The 19,831-nt window shown below is 44.5% G+C and overlaps 1 protein-coding gene across 6 annotated transcripts in view; it reads left to right on the top strand.

Moving 5' to 3' along the window:
- Positions 1 to 19,831, top strand: part of LOC140393897 (ankyrin repeat and SAM domain-containing protein 1A-like) — a 642,533-nt gene that overhangs the window by 600,173 nt on the left and 22,529 nt on the right. For 4 of the 6 annotated variants that reach the window (XM_072480500.1, XM_072480497.1, XM_072480499.1 and 1 more), the window contains 6 exons: positions 10,170 to 10,295; positions 11,567 to 11,638; positions 11,730 to 11,816; positions 14,355 to 14,492; positions 15,753 to 15,929; positions 17,157 to 17,258. In XM_072480500.1, the coding sequence (XP_072336601.1) occupies positions 10,170 to 10,295; positions 11,567 to 11,638; positions 11,730 to 11,816; positions 14,355 to 14,492; positions 15,753 to 15,929; positions 17,157 to 17,258 (702 nt within the window). The remainder of the gene's footprint in view (positions 1 to 10,169; positions 10,296 to 11,566; positions 11,639 to 11,729; positions 11,817 to 14,354; positions 14,493 to 15,752; positions 15,930 to 17,156; positions 17,259 to 19,831) is intronic. The other 2 variants (XM_072480502.1, XM_072480501.1) reach the window with 1 other exon arrangement.

Below are 19,831 nucleotides of genomic sequence, written 5' to 3'. Positions count from 1 at the left end.
AAGGGACGTGGGCTTCACTGGCTAGACCAGCATTCATTGCCCATCCTGAATTGCCCTTAACAAGATGCAAATTTGCTTATCCCGTTCACTCAAGTTCTAGATGAGGAAAGTCATTGGACGCAATCCTACAGTCACGCTGCGCCGGAAAAGCAGCTTGCCGCAGTCCAGCATGGCTGCTTCAACGCAATCTCACGAGGCGTTGCGCGGTGAATGTTGCCCACAATGGGCGGGATCACGTTTTAGCAAATCTGCATATCAGAGTGAGGCAGTAAGCCTTACTCTAATGTGCAGTTTCTAAGGTACCTGAAGCTTTGGGATTCAACCCTTCACCCCAGAGACCAGGGATGATCGCCGTTTGGTACTGAATTTTCTTCCAGAGGGCATTCTTTTTTCAACTGTGCATGAGCAGCGTCTCGCGCATGCGCAGAACGGTATGTTGCTGGTTTGCTTCTTTTTTGGATGTGCGCATGTGCGTACTGGTTAGAGTGCATGCGCGCAAGATGGCTGCCGTTCAAAACATCCAACTTCTTCACTTTCAACACTGCCTCTACCTCGTGGTGAGTTTTCGTGCCATTTTCACATTTATTTTCTAGGTATTCATTATACTGATTCTTTGATTGTTCGCGATATAAACATTTTTTCATTGTTATTTTTAGTGTTAAATCATCTTGCCTCAAAGATTCTTGCCTTAAATTTTCATTTCTTATTCCAAAACTTACCTGATCACGAATCTTAGAATCACACAGCATTAAAAATTTGCAGGAGCTGGCGAGAATTTTCAGATCTGTTATAAAGTTATTCACTGGTTCACCAACTTTTTTGAACTCTTTTATGAAATTTGAATCTTTCTAAAATTTCATTAGTCAGCATTTTTCATTGTTCGTCGAACTTCGCTATTACTTGATCAAACTTCGATTTAGCCTCACCAGCAGCAAAATTAAATGAAGTGAAGATTTTGATTGCTTGCTGTCCTGCTAGGGACAGAAGTAAAGCAATTCTTCTGGCATCTGATGCAGCATTTAAATCACTAGCTTCTAAATAGAGCTGGAACTGTTGTTTAAAAACCTTCAAATTAAGATTACCAGTGGACTTTATATGTCTGGGTGTTTGAATTTGGTCCATCAAAATGTTTTTTCGTCGAAGATTCCGATGTTGCGATGACTTCTGCAGTCAATAGTTGAGTCCGATTTTTCTTCTTTTTTGTTCTAAATGTTTTAATAGTCTTTCTTAAAAACCTAATTTACTCTGGTACCAGGTTATATTACTTTGTGTAATATAGTATATTACTCTTCTGAACCAGCCGAGTTGATGAGATGAAGAGTAGTCTTCTTGTAAAGATAAACTAATGTATTGAGTAATATAAATTATTTTTGTGAGTTCTTTTTACGTAATACTCAACTAGTAAACAAATAAAATATAGTAAAGATAACTAACTAACTATACAATATAATAATGAAACAACTTATAACTTCTCTCTCTAGCTATTCTATGTCTTGTCTTGATGCACACTCTTAGAAAGAGCGGGAAAATCCTTTTTATATCACCTGATAGTGAGACATCTTGGGCGGGATTCTCCCCTACCCGGCAGGGCGGGCCGTACCGGCACCGAGGAGTGGCATGAACCACTCCGATGTCGGGCCGCCCGGAAGGTGCTGAATCCTCCGCACCTTCAGGGGCTAGGCCGCCGGCGGTGGGGTTGGCGCCGCGCCAGCCAGCGCCGAAGGGCTTAGAGCCACGGCAACCGACGCCAAAGGGCCTCTGCCGGCCGGCGCAAGTTGTCGCATGTGCGTGACCGCCAGCGTGTGCTGGCGTCATCCCAATGCATGTGCAGTGGGGTTCTTCTCCGTGCCGGCCATGGCGGACTGTTACACCGGCCGGCGCGGAGGGAAAGAGTGCCCCCACGGCACAGGCCCACCCGCGGATCTGTGGGCCCCAATCGTGAGCCAGGCCACCATGGGGGGCCCCCCCGCGCCCCCCCCCCCCCAAGGACTCCACAGGCCGCCCGCAGAACCAGGTCCCGCCGGTGCAGACCTGGTGTATTTAACACCGCCGGGAACCGCTGCAAACGGGCCGCCACTCGGCCTATCACGGGCCAGAGAATCGCCGGGGGGCCTTCTGCCAACGGCCCCCGACCGGCGTGGCGCGAGACCCACCCCCGCTGAAAAACTGGCGCCAGAGAATCAGGCAGCCGGCGGCGGGGCAAGATTCACGCCGCCCCCTGGCGATTCTCCGGCCTGGCGGGGGGTTGGAGAATCCCGCCCCTAGTGTTAAATTGACTGTACTAGTTTTACACACATTGATCATGTATATTGATATACAGAGATCACTACAGGGGGGACCCTCACATATCGCATTCGGGCTGGCGGGGGAGGGCCTGGGATTCTTTTGGGGGCCTCGAAGTTCGGGATGCCTTTTAAAAAGGGCATCCTGACCTCTTGCTATATGCAGCCTTGATCGCACGTTCTCCATTCAGACCCTTTATCGCTAGGGGACTTTGTTCCCATTTATGAGAATTGCACCCAATATTAATTTATAGGTAGAATTTTAAAGTGGAATGCTGGAACAGATGGAGCAGCGGCGTACATATTTAAATCAATTAAAATGCAGGGCACTTGGAGAGATTGTGAAAAATATATTGAGATCAAAAGTTTATAAACGAAGGTATAGAGTACAAAAGCAAAGAAGTTATGCAACGCGTTTCTAAAATACTGTTTAGGCCTTGAGAGTTTTGTGTCTAATTGTGGTTACCACATTTTAGGGAGTGTCATGATATTCAAACACACATCACAACACACACATCATGATAGACAGACCAACAGACCAATTAGCACACATAACACGACAGCCAATCACAGATAAGAGCAGACACAGTATAAGACAAGAAACACGACACCTCCTGGTCAGTCCATCTGGAGACAGGACAAGGCCAGGACCTCATTAACAAGACACTCAACACAGTCACCACGTGCTGAGTACCAAGTCAGATGTGTAAATAACTAGTTGGAATAAAACTGCGTTGTACCAATCGCAACCGTGTTGGTTCGTCTGTACCTCAGAGCACCCAACACCACAGGGAGGATGCCAAAGCTTTAGAAAGATTGCAGAGGAGATGTACAAGAATGGCAGAGAAGATGGAAGCGAACAGCTAGGGAGTGCAGTGCATCTTATTATCGAGTTGGATAAGAATCATAGAATTTACAGTGCAGTAAGAGGCCATTCGGCCCATCGAGTCTGCACCAGCCCTTGGAAAGAGCACCCTACTTAAGCTTAAGCCCACGCCGCCACCTTGTATGAGGTAATGATGGTGACGAGCCTGAGAAATTTGAAGTAAAGATCAAAATTGTACTGTGGATACCATTGGTCTCCTTCACAAAAGTGCGGTTTCAAATGAGTAACATTTTCTCAGTACCAGAGAAATGAATGTGGCACTTATAACCAGAGCCTTATAACCTACAACCTATTTCCAAAGAATAGTTAATAAATGTATTAAACTCTGTTAATGCTGCATATGCACAATTTATCAATAATATTCACTCTAAAATAAAGGGAGCTTAAATAATAAAGGATAAATTAGGCTTTTTTGCTTTATTCGTATGTGAACAAAAACAATTGTCATGATGACTACAAATAAATTGTAACATGACATGATTGAAAAATTTTGTTTTGCCTATTGATTGATGAAGTAAATCAAAATTTAACTTCCATATAAATTTAACACCATAATCCTCTGCAAAAGATTTTCAAATCAATATCATTTCAATTCCTGACACAGCTACAGCTGGTTCTTCCTGAAGCCACATGGGTGACATTTTCTGATGACAATGGGTTTTCTCATTCTTATACGGCCTTGTATTGCTGTTTCAGCTGTAATTTGCAGTCCAGTTTTTATTTCTGGCTTAAGTAATTGGTCGTTTTTGGATATTTAATTATTCATCAGATGCTTGCCATAATTTGCAGCTGTTATGAGCTCCACTGCACACTCTATAAACCTCAGACTTCATCGTGGAAAATCAGTCGTTCAATGGGTCCCTTTGCCTGTGAAAAATGCAAACTCTTTCATCGTCAGTATTCTTTTTTTTAAAAATATGTTTATTCAGAATTTTTCAACAAAAATGTTCAACCATTCAAACCCCCTCCCCCATAACAAAAAAGAAAAGAAAAGTTGCAGAGCAAGACATAAACATATCAATCCAACCTAATACAGAACTTAGTACAATGGGTTCCTCCCCACATATTAACTTTCCCATATGTTTATGTTTTTCCTTTCTCAAGTGCCCCTAGGAAAAAACCCTTTCCCCGCCCACCCTTCTCCCCCCCCCCCCTCCGAAAGAAACGCCCCCCCCCCCTCCCTGGGTTGCTGCTGCTGCTGACTGACCTCCATCTAACGCTCCGCGAGATAGTCTAGGAACGGTTGCCACCGCTTGAAGAACCCCTGCGCAGACCCTCTCAAGGCAAATTTTATCCTCTCCAGCTTGATGAACCCTGCCATGTCGTTTATCCAAGCTTCCACACTGGGGGGCTTCGCGTCTTTCCACATTAGCAAGATCCTCCGCCGGGCTACCAGGGACGCAAAGGCCAGGATACCGGCCTCTTTCGCCTCCTGCACTCCCGGCTCGTCCGCCACTCCAAATAGTGCTAGCCCCCAACTTGGCTTGACCCGGACTTTCAGCACCTTGGACATAGTCCTCGCAACACTCCTCCAGAACCCATCCAGTGCTGGGCACGACCAGAACATATGGGCGTGATTAGCTGGGCTTCCTGAGCACCTCCCACATCTGTCCTCCACCCCAAAGAACCTACTCAGCCTCGCCCCTGTCATATGCACTCTGTGAATAACCTTAAACTATATCAGGCTGAGCCTGGCACACGAGGAAGAGGAATTAACCCTACTTAGAGCATCAGCCCACAGACCCTCTTCAATCTCCTCCCCCAACTCCTCCTCCCATTTGCCCTTCAGCTCCTCTACCAGAGCCTCCTCCTCTTCTTCCATCTCCTGATATATCGCCGACACCTTGCCCTCTCCGACCCATACACCCGAAATCACCCTGTCCTGAATCCCCTGTGCCGGGAGCAACGGGAATTCCCTCACCGCCCTCACTTGCATGTACCTGAAAGCGTTTCCCGGGGGTAGCCCAAGCTTCTTCTCCAGCGCCCCTAAGCTCGCAAACGTCCCATCGATGAACAGGTCCCCCATTCTTCTAATCCCTGCCCAATGCCAGCTCTGAAACCCCCGTCCATTCTTCCTGGGACAAACCGATGATTATCTCTGATCGGGGACCACACTGAGGCTCCCATCGCACCCTTGTGTCGTCTCCACTGCCCCCAGATCTTTAGCGTTGCCGCCACCACCGGACTGGTGGTGTACCTTGGCGGCGAGAGCGGCAGCGGTGCCGTCACCAGCGCCCCCAGGCTCGTTCCTTAGCAGGACGCCATCTCCAACCTCTTCCATGCCGCCCCCTCTCCCTCCATCACCCACTTACGGATCATCTATTGATAGTAGCCACCCAGATTGGGCAAACGCCAGCCCTCCTCTGTCTCTACTCCGCTCCAGAAACCCCCTCCTTACCCTCGGGGTCTTGTTTGCCCACACAAAACCCATAATGCTCCTGCCTACCCTCTTTAAAAAAAGCCTTGGTGACCATAATTGGAAGGCACTGGAACACAAAAAGAAACCTCGGGAGGACCATCATTTTAATCGACTGTATTCTGCCCGCTAGCGAGAGTGGCAACATGTCCCATCGTTTGAAGTCCTCCTCCATCTGCTCCACCAGCCGCATCAAATTAAGTTTATGCAGGGCCCCCCAACTCCTAGCTACTTGGATCCCCAAGTACCGAAAGCTCCTTTCCGCCCTCCTCAACGGTAGGTCGTCTATCCCTCTTCCCTGGTCCCCTGAATGCACAACGAAGAGCTCACTTTTCCCTACATTGAGCTTATAGCCCGAGAAGTCCCCAAACTCCCTGAGGATCTGCATGACCTCCACCATCCCGTCCACTGGATCCGCCACATACAGCAACAGGTCATCTGCATACAGCGACACTGGATGCTCCTCTCCCCCTCGGACCACCCCCTCCATTTCCTGGATTCGCTTAGTGCCATGGCCAAAGGTTCATTGCTAATGCAAACAACATGGGCACCCCTGCCTCGTCCCTCGATACAGCCGAAAATACTCCGACCTCCGCCGATTCGTAACCACACTTGCCACCGGGGCTCTATATAGGAGCTTAACCCAACTGATAAACCCCTCCCCAAACCCAAACCTCCGCAACACTTCCCAGAGATACTCCCACTCTACTCGGTCAAAGGCCTTCTCCGCGTCCATAGCTGCCATTATCTCCGTCTCTCCCTCCACCGATGGCATCATTATCACGTTTAGGAGCCTCCGCACATTGGTGTTTAGCTGCCTGCCCTTTACAAATCCCGTCTGGTCCTCGTGAATCACCCCCGGGACACAGTCCTCGATCCTCATAGCCAGCACTTTTGCCAGCAACTTAGCATCCACGTTAAGGAGCAAAATCGGCCTATACGACCCACATTGCAGTGGGTCCTTATCCCGCTTCAGGATCAAAGAGATCGTCGCCCTCAGACATTGTCGGGGGCAGGGTCTCCCCCCTCCCTTGCCGCATTGAAAGTCCTCACCAGCAACGGGGCTAACAGGTCTATGTACTTCCTGTAGAACTCAACCAGGAACCCACCTGGTCCCGGGGCCTTCCCCGCCTGCATGCTCCACAGTCCTTTAATCAGCTCCTCCAACCCAATTGGCGCCCCCAAACCAGCCACCTACTGCTCCTCCACCCTCGGGAACCTCAGTTGGTCCAAAAATCGTTGCATCCCCTCTTCCCCCGCTGGGGGCTGGGATCTGTACAGCTCCTCATAGAAGGCCTTAAATGCCTCATTTACTTTCACCGCACTCCGCACCATAGTTCCTCTTCCATCCTTGACTCCACCTATCTCCCTCGCTGCCATCCTCTTACGGAGCTGCTGTGCCAGCATCCAGCTCGCCTTCCCCCCCATACTCGTACGTCACCCCCTGTGCTTTCCTCCACTGTGCCTCTGCCTTCCCTGTGGTCAACAGGTCAAACTCCGTCTGGAGACTTTGCCGCTCCCGAAGTAGTCCCTCTTCAGGTACCTCTGCATATCTCCTGTCCACCCTTAAAATCTCCCCCACTAACCTCTCCCTTTCCCTGCCCTCTCTCTTCTCCCTGTGAGCCCTGATGGAGATTAACTCTCCCTGACCACCGCCTTCAGCGCCTCCCATACTACCCCCACCTGCACCTCCCTGTTGTCGTTGGCCTCCAAATACCTTTCAATGCACCCCGGGTACCCTCCCGCACACCACCTCATCTGCCAGTAATCCCACATCCAAACGCCACAACGGGCGTTGGTCCCTCTCCTCTCCCAACTCCAGTTCCACCCAGTGCGGGGCGTGGTCTGAGATGGCTATGGCCGAATACTCCGTTCCCTCCACTTTCGGGATCAGCGCCTGCTCAGAACAAAAAAACCGAATGGAATACCTATCCTACCCATCCCTTTCTTAACCTGACCTGGTCTGCCACCTTCAAATGTGTCTCCTGAAGCATGACCACGTCTGCCTTCAGTCCCTTTAAGTGCGCAAACACTCGGGCCTTCTTAACCGGCCCATTCAGGCCCCTCACATTCCACGTTATCAGCCGGATTGGTGGTCTCCCCCCCCCCCCCCCCCCCCCGCCCCCTGCCGACTAGGCATCTCCTGTTTTAGGCCAGTCCCGTGCCCGCGCCTCCCGCACTCTCCAGTCCCCCAGACGGGGAACCCCCACCCCGACCACCTCTTCCGTTTTCAGTTCCCCCTCGGCCAATGCAGCAGCAACCCTATTTTTCCCCCTCACCCCGCTAGATCCAAATCTAGCTCTTTTGCCCCCCCCCCCCCATATCATTTCCGTAAGTCAGCTGACACCCGCTGACCCCGGCTTCCCTGCCTTCCGTTGACCCCCCCCACCCCCCGGTGTGGAAATCCCCCTCCTCCTTGCGCTCCTCCATCCCCCCCCTCCGCCCTTCCCTAACGCGGGAAAAAGCCTGCGCTTTTGTGAGCCAGCCCCGCCCCCTGTGGCGCAGCTCCTGTTGCCGCCTTATCCCAATTCCCCCATCCCCAGGTCTCCCCTCCTCCAGCCCCGGCGCCCACATTCCCCACAGTCTCCCCATCAAATCTCTTCCCCCATCCCTTCCATCGCCCCACCCGTGGAACATTCCTTATGCATAGTTAAAACCCTGTATACAATCGACATCCCCCCCACAACCACAGACCCTCAGTTTGAGTCCAATTTTTCAGTTTGGATAAAGGTCCAAGCCTCTTCAGGCGTTTCAAAGTAGTGGTGTCGATCCTGAAATGTGACCCACAGTCGCGCTGGCTGCAGCATTCCGAATCTCACCCTCTTCCTATGCAGCACCGCCTTGGCCCGATTAAAACCAGCTCTCTTCTTTGCCACCTCCGCGCTCCAGTCCTGGTAGATTCGGATCACCGCATTCTCCTATCTACTGCTCCGCTCCTTCTTGGCCCATCTCAGGACACACTCCCTATCCACGAAATGATGAAACCTCACCACTATCGCCCTTGGCGGCTCGTTGGCCTTGGGTCTCCTCGCCAGGACCCGGTGAGCCCCATCTAGCTCCAGGGGACTCGGAGAGGCCTCCACACCCATCAGCGAATGGAGCATCGTGCTCACATACGCCCCGGCATCGGCCCCCTCCACCCCTTCAGGGAGTCCCAGAATCCGAAGATTCTTCCTCCTCGACCTGTTGTCCAGGTCCTCGAATCTTTCGGCCACCTCTTGTGCAGCGCCTCGTGCGCCTCCATCTTCACCGCCAGGCCCAAGATCTCGTCCTCGTTCTCGGTGGCTTTTTCCCGCACCTCTCGGATCTCTACCCCTTGGGCCTTCTGGGTCTCCTTCAGCCCCTCGATCGCCGTCAGCAGTGGCGCCAGCACCTCTTTTTAAGCTCCTCCACACAGTGCCTGAGAAACTCCTGCTGCTCCGGCCCCCATGTTGCTCGATCTCCGTCCTCCGCCATCTTGTTTTTTCTCCCCTCGTTTCTTTCGCTGCTCCAAAGCCACTTTTTTTTACCGCTCCACTTCTGGTCCCCCCCATACACTATGGAAGGGGGACCTTTCTCTCACCTTCCCACACGGGAAGTCGTCGAAAAATTTCCATTGGGGCTCCTCTGGAGAACCCAAAAGTCAGTTCTAGCGGGAGCCGCCGAAATGTGCGGCTTAGCTCCGCATCGCCACAACCGGAAGTCCATCGTCAGTATTCTTTAACTGATCTGCGAATTTCATCAGAAATGTATCTTTGACTTTTCCAAACTTTGAAAACATTTTCATTGTTTAGGTTACACATATAGTGCTATACAGATCTTACAATTTTCAATGCAATCTAACACAATCGTGCATGTCTGTTTTAAATTAGAGGGTGGACAGAAAGTACAGCATGATATGATGAGCTAGAGTGATGTGGGAAGAAATGTATTTAACCATGAGTTTATTCCCACTTCACATTATTGTGCAACAGCAGGAGACCTGTCATTAAGACTTGTTCATTTAAAATTGTGACAAATTCACCAAGAATATGGGTGGGATTCTCCATCCGTTCACAGCAGTGAGACTCTCCAATCCTACTGCAGTGAACGGAAGATTTGGCTGAGCACCAAATTTTCCATCCTCACTAGCAGCGGTAGTGGGGCGGACTCGACCGGCCTATATCGACAATTCTTGAAAATGGATTTTGTGTGATCTGACCTCCAGATGACAATGTGGAACAAATGCTATAATTTGTCAAAGTTCAAGTATACGCAGCTTTATAAAGATAGCACCATATAAGTTTAATCTGTTGCTCAAGTGTTCACTTGTTTGTTCATTTAAGGTCACACGGTCTAATGACTGTAAATAAGTATATTCTGAGGTTAGTTAGGTATCAGCCCTCGTTGGGGACAACCAAACGTCATTTAGAGGATACTTTCTTTGCAGATTGCGATAAATAGGCAGTGATTGGCTTTCTTCCCTAAAGATTTATTGCCATCTGTGGCTCTAAGCTGAGACAGCGGTGTACGTTTTATGTAAATATGCCTATATAGATGCCATCAATAATCCTTACGTGATGACAGGTATTTTGTACCAACAAGTCTTGTTCTTTTGTTTCCCCAGGATGACCGGCGTGAGTCGAGATTAACACTTCGGCCACCAAGTTTAGCAACACCATATGCTCCTGTTCAGAACTGGCAGCACCAGCCAGAGAAACTTATCTTTGAATCTTGTGGCTATGAGGCGAACGTGAGTATGCAATACTTGAATTAGTAATTTAGTACTATACTCAATACACAAAATGTTTAACATGTTTGGTGTGGCATATTTCTCAAAAGGCATTGCCACCTATCTGAAGCACTATAAGCTCCAAAGTGCATGGGGTACAATGAATGAAGAGACATTAGTCAAGTACCCACTGGATGTTGTTGCTGCTGCTTTTCCTATTAACCTTACCATATTCCTTCGAGGCTAGCCCCTTATCAGTGATTTTACAGCCTAAAGAAAGTAGCATGCTTCACTTCAAATCATAGAATCCCTACAATGCAGAAGGAGGGCATTTGGCCCATCAAGTCTGCACTGATCCAAGCTCACTGCCCTGCCCTATCCCAATAACCCTTTAACCTAACCTACACATCTTTTTGAACGCTAAGGGGTAATTCAGAATGGCCAATCCACCTAACCTGTACATCTTTGGACTGTGGGCGGAAACCGGAGCACCTGGAGGAAACCCACAGACGCGGAGAATGTACAAAATCCGCACAGACAGTGACCCGAGGCTGGAATTGAACCCGGATCCCTGGCGTTGTGAGGCAACAGTGTTAACTACTGTGCCACCGTGCCGCCCACTTCTTGTGAATCATTGCATTTCGCACATAATTGTCATCAAAACCCTCTTGTCTTCCTGAAAAGAAGCATTTCTGTCTCTAATTCAACATCCTTTCTTCCACACAAAGCTATCCTCTTAGTTTATTTGTTGCCGATCTTGTGTAACTTGTAATTCAGCGAACTAAAAATACTTCTCCAGAAAAACCTGGTTCTAACTGGTCTTCAGTTACATTGCTTATGGGTTTCTGGAGTCTAAAGTATGCTGTGATCTTTAGCTACTATCCTAGAATGGTTTAGAATTCCTACAGTGCAAAAGAAGGCCATTCGGCCTAATAGGTCTGCACGGCCCTCTGAAGAACACCTTACCTAGGCCCGCTCCCCCGCACTATCCCTGTAACTCCATAACTCCACCTAACCTGCACATCTCTGGAAAATAGGGCAATTTAGCATGCCCAGTCCACCTCACCACATCTTTGGATGTATTAAGTCTGTCACTTTGAACTTTACTTGGCAAAGTACTTTTAAAGGTGACATTATGAGGACAGCTGCTGTTGGAAACTTCTCCAGGTTGGCAGCTGCTTGGCTTTTCATCTGGTGTAACTTTGCAACGAATAATATTAAAAGGCATGTGACTTCTTATTCACTTCTCCACCAAGAGGAATGTTGTGAATAACTGTTTCAATTTGTTGCAGTACTTGGGTTCCATGCTGGTTAAAGAACTGAAGGGGACTGAATCAACGCAGGATGCTTGTGCAAAAATGAGGGTTTGTATCTATTGTTCGCAATAGAATAGTGGCAGTATTTTGGACTAAACCAAGCTTGAGTCTTTAATGTTTCCCTTGTGCTCTTGTCTAGAAATCCACTGAACAAATGAAAAAGATTCCAACTATTTTCCTCTCCATCACATACAAAGGTGTAAAATTCATTGATGCCTTCAACAAGGTATTTGTCGAATTGTTAACAGTCATTATTTTTTATTGTATTTTATAATCTGCCTTTTAATTGAATTTTTAGTTAATTATATTCATAGGAATGCAAAAAAAATGAAAATTAGACTTTACATTTGTTTTGTATTGGGTTTATATTCTATATATTTTATGCCTTGAATGCAATAAATATCCTATTTTCCTTTGACTTTTCCTATTTGACCTAATACCAGATGTTGATCTGATGCATGTAAAACATGAAATCTGAGCTGTCGAGCCCACCTAAATGCTTGTTTATTATTGCTTACTGAGCTTAATCTGCCAGTGGGCTCATTCAATTCCCCACCTGTCCTATTGACATTTAATAATATTGGCATGCGCACTATTTACTTATTGAATGCATATTTCAAACTTGCTTGGCTTGATAGATCATGACCTAATATCTTCTACCATTTAATTTTGTACTGTAAGTTATTGTGGACTGAAATTATGGGCAAAAGACCGAGAAATAAGAGCTCAACTCTCTTCCCCGCTGTCCATTAACAATTTTAAGTTTTGCACAGAATACAAATTAGTCCAGTTATGGGGAGATCAGTGTTTCCAGATTAATTTAGTATTTTCTTGTCTAAAATTATAAAAATGTAACAAAAAATGCAAAAGCAAATTTTAATATGCCTACGGTAAACTGCAACACTGTAGTTGAGACCAATGCATTTCTGTAACCTACATACAACCTACATATGTCTCTTTCACAATGGATTATGTATATTGAAAATTATCTTTTTCATTCTTGGATGCATCCCTATTCAGGACCTACTTCTGCTGCCTGTTCTGTTGAAAGTACGCAATAATGACCCAGTGCCAAATCATTGCATGGATCTATGTCCACATCTGCACTGTGCTTGGTTTTGGCTACCTGTATTCCCTCCTCCCTAGATAAATTACCAGATGTTCTTATTTTGCTTTGGGTGTCTTTTTATCCTTACTAGCTGAAAACCTAGTAGATTATTCAGGATGGTCTTAGGTCTGGAGTGGTTACAGTGGAGCTTTAGTTAAGCTAAATATTTTCTGGGTCTTTCTCTTTGGCGTAGCCAATTTAACAAGTACAGTAGAAAGTGTTTAGCTTTCTTTTCTATAAGATTGTGAGTATTGCTATTAAGTTTTGCAGGTGCTCCATTTCCAGTGTCATACTTTCAAGTGTGAGATAGTTATGTTTCTTGTAAAATAAAAACATTCCTGGAAAGATGAATAAAAATAGCTAAAAGCAATGACACTGTCTACCTATATTAAACCATGTAGTTCATTACATAAAGGAACAAAGTTTAAAGTGTTCTAGAAATATTTCTCCGCATTATCCCAGCAGAAACTCACCATCAAACCAACTTTAAATTCCTCTCAATGGTACTTCTCTTGTTTCTGTGAGACCTACAAAGTTGTGAATATCTCCTCATCGGGTGGAGGCTACAGATGTCCTGTTTCTGCTGACATTGTTGTTTCAAATTGTCTTTGCAGCTCTCTTGGTCCAGACTATCTTTTATTTATCAGGCTGCCAGTTGAGGTTTGTCATTTCACCCCATTAGTTCTACTGTCTCCGAGATACGTATTACTGCTGACAGTGTAAAATCTTCACTTCTGTGCCAATGTAACAAATATATATTGATAGCAGAGGCAGTCACAGTGAAAGGGTCATTTATGTAGGCTTAAATGCTTTGCAGTAAAGAGAAATTGAGCAGCAAGAAAAACCTTGATACAGGCAGATGTTGCCCTTAAATTGTCTTTGCACTTTGCACAAAACAAATCAAAGTCCATTTTAACCATACTCATGTTTCTGCAGCAATAAAAAAAATGAATGCCGCTTGCCATACATAGTCCAGTGTAGTACAGTGCAATAGTGTAGCATATTAAACTATCATGTTAATCTTGATAGGTCACAGGTTGGCTCTATTTAGTTTCTATTCTCTGCCAAGAGGATGGTGAACAAGTAGAAGAAGAAATATCGAAAACTACACCTCTCCCAGGCTTCCCATGCATGTGCCTCCTGGGTGCCTAATAGATCATAGAGACTGCCTTTGTTGGAAGCTAATGAATGCACCACCGAGAGTGACACTTAGTTAATGGCACTATTTTGTTGAAATGACTTATAGTCAGAGCAACTCAACTAAATTGCCAACTTTATACCTTGCTGCCAGCCATTCTTCAGTTATTTTTCTATGATATGGCCGGCAGGCTGAAAGTTACTTTTTCCAGAAGGTGCCACACAGCAAACGGCTGGAATTCTCCGACCATTCGTTGGCAGATTCTCTGGTCCCGCCAGCAGCACACTCCTGCCCGTGGGATTCCCAGCGGCATGGGGTGGCTTCAATGCTAAATCCCATTGACAGCGGCGGGAATAGAGAATCCCGCCACCAGTGAACAGTGCACCGCCTCCCGGCTGGGGGACCGGAAAATCAAGCCTAACATGTCATATTTTCCCAACCACCCTGCGTCCCCCCCATTCTCTGCAATGATAAACTTTCTAAACCATTCAATAATGTTTGTTTTGTTTCACTAACAGAATATTATCGCTGAGCATGAAATCCGCAATATTTCCTGTGCTGCCCAGGATCCTGAAGACCTTTGTACATTTGCTTACATCACTAAAGACCTACAGACAAACCACCACTACTGTCACGTTTTCAGCACACTTGATGTTGTATGTTATTATTATTCTTTAGTTTTTTTTTAATAGTAATCGATGGTGTGTTTTATTTTGCTTCGAGGTAGCATGCCAGTAGCTTTCAGTTCCTGGGGGTTGCTTGACCCTGTAGCCAAAAATGACCTCAATCCCTTGTCCTTGCTTGAATACCATTGATCATTTAAGTTGTAATATTTGAGTGAAACCTGCACGAATAGAGGACAGTTTATTGAAAGTGAGAATGGTATTGCTTATGTAATTGTTTATAAATTTTAAATCATCCGGTTGCAATTATTTTTTAATATTTCACCACTTCTCCTTCTCCATAAGGTGACCTATTGAAGACTACAGCCAAATTATGTAGTATAGGGCACCATGAAAACAGTTTAAAAAAGGACCATTGGTCAAAGGCCTGCCAATAGCCATGCTTCCAGTTTAAAAAATGTCCATCTAAAGTAAAGGCCTAATATGTTAGTCACAGTGACTCATCGTCAGATAGTTGCTTTTTTGAGGCTGCAACCTTAGCTAGACACATGGACATGGTCCACGATCAACAACTCTCCCCTCCTGCTGCTCCCTGAAAGCATTGAGCAGTAGGGGAGTTGCGACTAAGCAGTATGTTTCCTCAACTAGTGGTGGAAATAGACAAAGATAGTAAATATGACTAAGATTTGTGGAAATGTTTTGTGTTTCCTAAAAACTCCAGGATCTCTTTTAAGCAAACACTTCAGGAAAAAGCTGCAGTGGTGTCTTATCTCCCTATACCCCCTGATGTAAAACCTTCATCAAGTTTCAGTTTCCACCCGCAATATTTAAAACTGCTGTTGTGATTGTTACAACGTGGATTCAGTCGAGTGGAGTGTTCGACTACTAATTATTTTCATATGCATGTCCTTACACGATGAATGCAATCCACACTATGATAGTGAATAATTGGATGAATGATGCCTGTTTTGTTTTCAGTCTGACTTTTGCACAGTGGCCATATCAATTGACCATGTTACTGCATTTGATGAAAAATCACCCACACCCTGTGTGCCAGCAGGCTTGAGTATAACATTATAGGAAGGATTGTACCCAGACTTGACCATGGGAATTCACAACTTGGACCCTCATTCAAACCGAGTAGTGTTTTGCAGGTTGATTAATAGGAGTTTGATTTATTAACTTAATAAAATTAATGAAAACACAGTGGAAGTTACTATACTATATATTATTGAAAGTGAAACTTGAAATAAAAATTGAAATAATATCTCATTATTTTCGATTTTCCCCCAGAACCTAACATATGAAATCATCCTTACATTAGGACAGGCGTTTGAAGTGGCTTACCAGCTTGCATTGCAAGCCCAGAAACCTAGTCATACGTCTTTTTTAACAGCTGAAATGGAGTCAGAGGAGATGAGGTCTTCCAAACCAGTTCCCAAACCACGGTCCAGCATGAGAAAATCTACTGTGAGTATCCACAAAGCCTCGAGTGTTCACTATCTAATTCAACTTGTGGCAGTATAGGCATTGTTTGAAGGTTTTCATTGTGAGAGCATTGAGGAAAACAAATTTACAGTTGCATCATGCTTTTTTGAACGTTTCGGGCAGCGCATTCTGCCCGTCCTCTAGAAGAATGAATGGAACAGCTGAAAGAGGTAGCTATATACAGTGGAGAATCGGAATATGGGCAGGATCTTGCTTCTGATTGGTCAGGCGGTTGTGTTTGTAACAAGTCAGTTCATGTTAACATTCTTGCTGCTGACTCTGTAGAATGGATGGTTGTGTGTTCCCTGAGTAAGAGTAGCCAGGTGTCACAAATGAGAAGGTCGCTCTCTTGGGGGACGGTGTGGCAGTAGATCTCCAAAGCCTCCCACATGGTTTAAATGCAAATTACAACATAAAATACCATAGCCATAAAATGATTTAACAAAATTGAAAAAACTGAGAGTTGCTGAAGAAAAATATTACATGGTTCAATAAGTGTTTAATGGGATTAGATTCTGGATAACAGCCTTGTAAGTTCAATTTTCTTTTCATTGTCAACATTAATATGGTATGGTTTATGGGATTCACTTTGAAGAACAAATGCATCTTGTAGCAACATATAAACTTGTCCTATCAGGTACAGCATTGTCAATAAAATGCTCATGTACAATAGTAATTCTTTATGTTGAGCAGATTAGCAGGTTGATTCAATTTCAGGCTCTCAGTGCAATGCTTACTTGGCTACTGACCCATCGCAAGTTGAGTCTTTCTTCTGCAGTCAGCAGCAGTTATATCATTGGGATTGAGTGGTGGGAGCTTTACTTTATATCTAACCAGCACTATACGTGTCTGTTGAATATTAGCATTAGATATCCAAAATACGATACTCACAAGTGACAACATCCCTCATTTTCATGGATACAAATGTCCTGCATAGATATTATGAACTAACTTCAGTATTAAACAAGTGAGCAAATTATGAAAAGCTTGTTTACATTTGAGCTTGCTTAAAATTTCTGTTAAAACTTTGTGCTCCACTGTTCTGACCTGTATAGTTCATTAGTAGTGGGCAACAACTGGTTAACATATGAGTAGGTTTGATTAATGCATTTGTCTGCTGATCTACAAGTGGTGACCTGGCTGGATTTTGCAGAATGCTGTAACTGGCTCACTAATGACTCTGCTATCGTTTCTTACCAAATGAACTAGGTGCAGCCACCTAACAGCAGATGCTGTTACTGTCACACGTGCACTACTCACAGGCCTTCGCATCCGCCTCTACCGCTTCATTCGTTCAGCCAAGGAGCCCAGGTTTCTTTCTCTATATATTTATGTATCTATCGCTGTTTCTATCCAGTGTTCACACTTACATTCCCATTCATTCATGGCTGCCACCAGCATTAATATAGACATCAAATTATTCATTATGAGGGACTAAATTTCTAGACATAATCTGTACTTTTTTAGGTATGTCTTAACAGTTCTGAAAGTAACTACAAAATATAATAAGAACTATTCATTACTGTGGTGCTAGGTATTGAGAGTTTATATTAGGAGACAAACCAAACTCAAACATAATCTTGAGATTTGAAAGTGAGCTTGAGTTTTTTTAAAATTTAACTGCAATATTTCACAAATTAAATTGAAAATATTACATTCTAGGAATTGAAAAAATGTGGAAATTATTTGGTATTAGAGCCACAAATAATATAACCACAGAAATTAGAGCACGGAAGGAGTCTGTCACATTAATGCCAGTGCTAGTTCTTCAACCACAACTTTTTCCTTTATCTTTTTAAATTATTCCTTTCCTATTTTCCTTTTCAAACATTTGTCCCATTTTTTAAGTGATCAATCTATATAACATTTCGGTGCCCAAATTTAATTCCTCACTGTTAGTCCACATCCCTACAATGAAATAGGCCAGATGTTTTGTTGTCTGCAGCAAAGTAGAACAAAGTGACTTTCATAAAAGATTAGTCCGCACTTACTGGATTAAAAGTAACAAAGTTAAAAATGATGTTCATATATTTTCAAAAAAATAAGTGGATGAGTCACCTTGAGAGCAGATGTTGTGTTCTCCAACTTCTTTAAATCTCGAATAAATTGTGCTGAATTTTATTAATTTATGAATATCTGTTTGATGTAGTAGCACAGGAATACTGAGTAACAGATAGCAGGACTCACTAATGTTGGTTTTCTGAATTTAGTCGCTTCCATTTGCACCTGTGTTGGTCAATACAAACAAAAAAAATTAACATGTGCAAAGATCCCTTCATGAATCACAATCCTTTTACAGAAATATGTGTACTGTATTTATCAAGCTCTTTGAACTTCCTATTTACAGCTTCCATGCTTCTTCAGTGTTCAATTTGGCACATGGAGTTACTCCTTAGGATTTCAAACAGGCATCATTTTTCCCCCGTCACTGTCTTGGGGGAATGTAATAAAGAGTTAGTCTGCTCCTAACTTGAATATTAGGTTCTGAGTTTAATCTTTCTTTGCCTCTCCAGAGGAACTTTCTATTTATCATTTTTAAATTGCAGTATCTAGGCATGTGCTGATGACAGCAGGTTACGTTAGTGTTTTAGCTTTTTCAGATTTTCTTCCACAATTTTATTCCATTACAAATGCTGATTGATCGTTGATACAAGTGCTGCCAATGATTAATTTGCTCACAAAGTAGTCACATGTTCATGATAAAAGAAGAAATAAATGTGCTTGCAACCCTGTAGACATCACTTGCCGATCAGCTTGTGGGTGGGACTAAAATAAGGTGTGATAAATTGGCCCCCTGCATTAAAATGACACAGCTGCTATTCTCAGGACTTGATTTCAGAGCACTTGGGGCAACAGACGGCACAGGCACACTTGCACATTTTGTGTCTGGCTGTCAGAACTACCTAACTACAGAGCAAAATAATTTGTGTTGCTCATCTAGCAGTAATCATCTGCAAAGCTGTCTTAGAGAATATCTCTGTACATAGGCTTGTAATTCCCTGAAGATAGTATTGCTGAAATTGAGTTGGCCCAGGCAACAACACTCTACGTTAAGTGCCACATGATCCAGGTATACAATTACATCAGTGAACAGAGCAATTTAAAATGTAAGAGATGGGAGTTGAGAAATCGAAACTCCCAAATAACATGGTTTGGATAGTTTAAATTAAGAGAGTTGTTTCCAGGAGAAAAATAAAGGGCAGAATCAGCACCATAGTTCTCCGTAGCCCTGTTGGTTTATTTCCTTCCAAGTGCCCATCCAATTTCCTTCTGAAATTATTGATTATTTCCGTTATGACCATCCTCATGGGCAGCAGGTTCCACATCATTACCACCCATTTCCCAGCAGCAGATCCAGACAAGTCTCATTTCTAGTTGGGTCAAGAACATACTGATCAAGGAGGTTCTCCTGAACACATGCAGAAATTCATCCTCCCTCTTACCCTTTGTACTAACATTATCCAATCAAAATTTGGGTAATTCAAAAACCCCAGTAATACCATCTATAATTCTTGCACATCTTTGTGATTTACCCCTGGATTTATACCTCTATCACTTTTGCACTATTTGAAGGCCTGTAGAATACTCCCAGATAATGTGATCTTACTTTTTTTCATCTCGGCTCTAACCAAATGGTCTCTATCCTTGCCCCTCCTTAAAGGCATCCCCTCTTTTCAACACTGGAATGTCTTTCCCAAACAGTGCTGCTTCCCCAGCTCCGTTTTTTCATTCTCTATCTTTTATATCCTTGTATATATTATGTAGCCAGTCCTCGCCATTTTAGACACATTTCTGTTATTCCGCTACATCAAATTCCCACACTGCTTGTTGCGATTACAGTTCACCAACCTTATTCACCACACTTTGTGAGTTTATGTAAATGC

This window comes from Scyliorhinus torazame, chromosome 17, assembly GCF_047496885.1.
Source record: "Scyliorhinus torazame isolate Kashiwa2021f chromosome 17, sScyTor2.1, whole genome shotgun sequence".
NCBI classification, from domain to species: Eukaryota; Metazoa; Chordata; class Chondrichthyes; order Carcharhiniformes; family Scyliorhinidae; genus Scyliorhinus; species Scyliorhinus torazame.
The sequence above is the reverse complement of the archived record's forward strand: the minus strand, read 5'-3'. Positions and strand labels throughout refer to the sequence as shown.